This window comes from Anabas testudineus, chromosome 8 (assembly GCF_900324465.2).
Source record: "Anabas testudineus chromosome 8, fAnaTes1.2, whole genome shotgun sequence".
Taxonomy (NCBI): Eukaryota; Metazoa; Chordata; class Actinopteri; order Anabantiformes; family Anabantidae; genus Anabas; species Anabas testudineus.
The window spans coordinates 10028213-10032884 of record NC_046617.1 but is presented as its reverse complement, the minus strand read 5'-3'; the positions used below and the strand labels follow the sequence as shown (position 1 = coordinate 10032884).

General features: G+C 37.2%; 1 protein-coding gene across 1 annotated transcript; it reads right to left on the bottom strand.

Annotated features, from left to right (window-relative positions):
• Positions 1-646: 646 nt before the first annotated feature.
• psmg3 (proteasome (prosome, macropain) assembly chaperone 3) lies at positions 647-3410 on the bottom strand. Its single transcript, XM_026378317.1, has 3 exons — positions 3264-3410; positions 2263-2491; positions 647-1148 (listed from the first exon to the last, which is right to left on the bottom strand). The coding sequence occupies exons 2-3, from the start codon at positions 2479-2481 to the stop codon at positions 996-998; spliced, it is 372 nt and encodes a 123-aa protein (XP_026234102.1). The 5' UTR covers positions 2482-2491; positions 3264-3410; the 3' UTR covers positions 647-995.
• Between the last annotated feature and the right edge of the window lie 1262 nt (positions 3411-4672).

Sequence of the window (4672 nt, the reverse complement as noted above, 5' to 3'; positions counted from 1 at the left end):
CATGACCACAGCCCACGTGTGTCGTCATCACGTCGCCTTCCTGACGCAGAGGTTGTGTTTTATCTCATGTAGAGTTTAACGCTCAAATATTACAATTTGATAAAGTCAACATGTTCACTTACATTTATCGATTATTGAAATTCTAAATGCCAACACATTGGAGCCTGGCCCTGCAAGTAAAACCTTAAAATTTAATCTAACGCTCAAAAGAAGTCAGAGATCTGCAGCAGTTTATTTTAGTTTTAATTTTAGAGATTATTCTCAGCTGAAAAAAGCACAACAGCCTAAATACTGTGTTGTTAAATAATAGATGAGTCTATATAACTCCCAACACTGAGCTCCTTAATAAAAAGTGAAGTCAAAGACTTTAGAAATTCTCCAGTCTACAGTTAGACAGGTGTGAATTGTAGAGGAACTATTCATTTAGTGATATCCAGAAGGTCAAAAAAAGGACTCAGGCTAGATTTACAGTCTTAAAACGAACATTAAACAGTGTATCATCAGTGTACACAAAAAAAAAACTATTACACACAAGCCAGTGTTTTGGAAAAATGTGGCAAAAACAAGATGCCGTAGACGAGACGTTCACAGAATCTGCAGTAAAGTGCTGATTAAGTAGCATGTGTTCCAAAATAAGACAACTTGACAAGTGGCCAGTTTTATTTCCAAATTCTCAAGACACAATTTAGCATACTTCTACTATAAAATACAAAAATATGAAGTATCAAGTTATAAAAGAAAACTGTTAATGTCAATTTCAAAAAGTAACAGTATTGGAACAATTAGCCATCATTTTGCAAAAAATAATTTAATTTTTGAGAGCTGGCATGCAGAAAATACTAATTCACAACTAGACAACATGTGTTATCTCAACAAATCAAAATGGTCAAAGTAAATGAATTATTTAGAAGAGAACAAGTCACTGTTTGTTTAATCACAGAATGTTACTTAGGAAAGACACATAAAATAAATGCGGCATTGAGGGCATTGACTTCCTACCAGACTTGACAACTTTTTATGACTTCTTTCATTTGTTTTATTGAATCTATGGAAGAGTCCTTTAGTGCTAGTCCCAGTAAAACAGGCCTGTTGGTGGCTTCTTGTGACACAAATGTTGCCAGGTGTTTGGCACAGACATGTGTCAGAGGCTGAAAACAGAAAAACAAATCAGGTATTGAATTATTACATACAGAAATGACATACCTGTGAAACCTCAATGACAAAACATAAACCAAATATTTGTATTCACAACAAAATATAACCAATGCAACTTGCTCGATCTACACTGTGCACAGATAACAAATAAATCTAGTATTCTGGTCTCCTGTAAGAACCAGACATGTGATGGACTCAAAACTGCAGTTGGTTATGACATCAGCTTCATAAGAGGGTGTGTACTTAACCCCTTAACAGCAAAACACTAGTTGGAACAGATTGAAATTGAGAAGGTGGCTGTACCATCAAAAGAAGAAGAAACTAAATAGAGAAGGGTTTTGTCTGATGGTCTGAAGAAACTCAGCTTTTAGAATCAATACTGAGACTATTAATTTCAGCAAGAGAATAAAAATGCCATTTAATCTGTCTCTGGCGATACATCATGTGGTCCAACAACTTGTGCGTTTACACTCGTCTGTTATTGTTCTGCGTCATGTCAAGTCAGACTAAATGGTTCTGGGGTTGAAATGCATGGTTCGCATCAGGGTGTGGTTCTGTGCTGCCCAAAAACAACCGGTTCACATACAAGAACTGAACCAGTTTTTTGTTAGTTGAAAGTACTGAGTGACATGAAAGCTAAGCAGTCCACCACAGGCTGTTACCTCTGCTCCCCACATCTCTCCTACAAATCTATTTTAATGAAATACATGATTGGGTGCAGCAGGGTTACAGCCCTCTTAAAATTATCACAGTACAAAAAAAAAAAAAAAAAAAAAAAGAATCATATGTCTTGTCAACTCCACAAGCAAATATTGTAATAATGTTTTTCTCCATTGGTGATCCATCCCTGGCACCATATGCCATTTAGACAATTACATGCTCATGCAGAGACAAAATAAGCTTCCCTGTGTAAACTTTAACAGACCACTAAACCTGCAACCTGCACACATCTAAATTCTCACATATACCAGAGCAGATCAGAACCACACTCATCTGCCCTTTTATAGCATGAAATAAGTTTTGTTGCACAAAGTCTGTCTGATGTTCTGTGAACAAGTATATATAACACTGATCCAATATTTATCTGAGTAATTTCATCCAGCATACCTCGTCTTTGCCCAGTAGTACTCTGGTGGAAAAGGTTGGAGTGCTGATATCATTAGATCTGGAGTCAGGTGTGACAGATATCAGTGTCCCAATTTTGCCGTACTGTGTGAGAACAATGAATATGTAATTACTGAACTCTGTACAGACGACCTGTGTTAAAATTCCATTCACTTCTTTCTCTGTCTGTCTTGATCTGATGATGGGTTGAGCGGAGGACATTGTGCAAATCCTGGGGAGAAAAAGAAACAGATAATTTGCAAAGATAGGACACAGACTTGTATCTGTCAATTATTAAGTCGATTAAGCAATTAATGGCTTCCCTACAAAAGGTCCTAAACGTATCATCACAATTCCCTAAAGGCCAGACTGACTTTGTATTACTCCTTTGTCAAACCAGGTGTATAAAATCTAAACCTATGAAATGTGCCATTACACAAGAAGAGTGGAGAAAGTTAGTAATTTAATAATAGGTCGCATTGTTTCTTTAATAGGTGAATGAACAAGTTGACTGACATTAGATTTATTTTGCATAATAATTAATCGAGTGGGAGAAAATATGTGGAAATTTGCTGCTTTTCGATATCTGACTACACCTTAATGTAAACTTAATATTTTTTGCGTTTTGGACCAAGACAGCATATGAACTCACTCTAGACATTAAAAATATTAATGTGTTTTCAAAAATAACAAATGAATCCTGAGTTTACGTTTCACTGACTTTCAGACACTACTAATAACACAGTGTTAGCGGCTAAGTAAGTGTATTTGAAAGTTATGCCCTCACTTAAAATCAAATTTTATTAACTACAGAGAGTTTTTAGTATGATTATTACTGTGTTTCAGCGGAGTATTGAAAGAAAAGCCCAGTTATGTGACATGGGGACAGGAGGAAAGTGCGTCCAACGTTACCATCAGCTACACAGCTAGCATTAGCTACAGTAGCGTTAAGCTTATTAAAATGAACACCTTCTCAGCATCTGCTTATAATAAGAAGTCCTCACCCTGTGTCCTCGTCTCTGCGCAGTGTAAACCTGTATTTGCACTGAATCGCTTCACTTTCAGGGAACTGCAGCAGCAAAGTCTCCGTCTTTTACCACCATGAAAACAAACCGAAACAAACGTGTCTCGTTTCCTTCAGCGCGCACAGCTACCGCTGCGCGATGACGCAATGCGACGTCACATCCTGCTCTATATTTATTATTTTTATTTTTTCCAAATAACAGAGTATTATCTGCAGATAAACCTGATTCGTATGATTTAACTGGTACGCCAATTTTACAGCAAACTCAGTGTTTGCTGTAAAGTTATGAGTAGATAAGTTTTACTTTACTAGGTTAGGGTTAGGTTTACTTCTTTCAGACAAATTTTGAGTTTCTTCTAACAAAGTATTTCCAGATTTGAGCCTATGACAATGCATTTACCTATTTTTATACACTGCCCGTCCAAATAAAAAGTCACCACCTGGATTTAACTAAGTACATAGGTAAGAACCTCCCACTGGATAATTATTATTAATATTATATTCTTTTTATTTTTCAGCTGGCAACAAGTTTTTTTACCCTAACTGATGCAGTGAGTAGCTCCTCATTTCATAAACAACCATATTGGAGGACACATCCTGTGGTGATGTTAATCTGTTTCAGAAGAGCTAAATTATTGGCATGAATCAAGCAAAAAAACACCTAAGGAGATTGATGAAACTACTAAAACTGGGTTAAGAACTGTCTAATGGAAGAAGGTCATGAGGTCTATTGAGTCCAGATTTACCCTGTTCCAGAGGGACGGGTGCATCAGGGTAAGAAGAGAGGTGGGTGAAGTGATGCAGCCATCATGCCTAGTGCCTACTGTACAAGCCTGTGGGGGCATGGCTATGATCTGGGGCTGCTGCAGTTGGTCAAGTCCAGGTTCCGCAACATTATGTGCTCAAAGAATGAGGTCAGCTGACTACCTGAATATAATTAATGACCAGGTTATTCCATCAATGTTTTTTTTCTTCCCTGATGGCACAGGCATATCCAAGATGACAAGGTCAGGATTCCATGGGCTCAAATTGTACAAGAATGGTTCAGGGAACATGACACATCATTTTCACACATGGATTGGCCACCACAGAGTCCAGACGTTAACCCCATTGAAAATCTTTTGGATGTGTTGGGAAGACCTTGCGCAGCGGTCCGACTGAACTGTGACCTCTTATAAAGAATATTTAGTTTTTTAGCTTCTTGAGTGTTAGTTGTGTTATTTCTAGAGAGTTTAACTTAAGCACAAAGAGCTAAAAAACAAACAAAGCAAATGTTTTATCCAAAGTCCAGAAAATCAATAGAAATGTGTGGATCAGAAGTTTAGTCTTCTTCTTTCAGTGTCTCTCAGTGTACCTTATCATCCCTTCCATTTGGTAAATTCAAGGGAA

Bases quoted from the DNA above. Each gene is read 5' to 3' on its own strand.
- psmg3 (XM_026378317.1), bottom strand. From the start codon at position 2,481: ATGTCCTCCGCTCAACCCATCATCAGATCAAGACAGACAGAGAAAGAA. The intron at 1,149-2,262 runs GTATGCTGGATG...TTCTGTTTTCAG, and splicing joins TACTACTGGGCAAAGACGAG to CCTCTGACACATGTCTGTGC.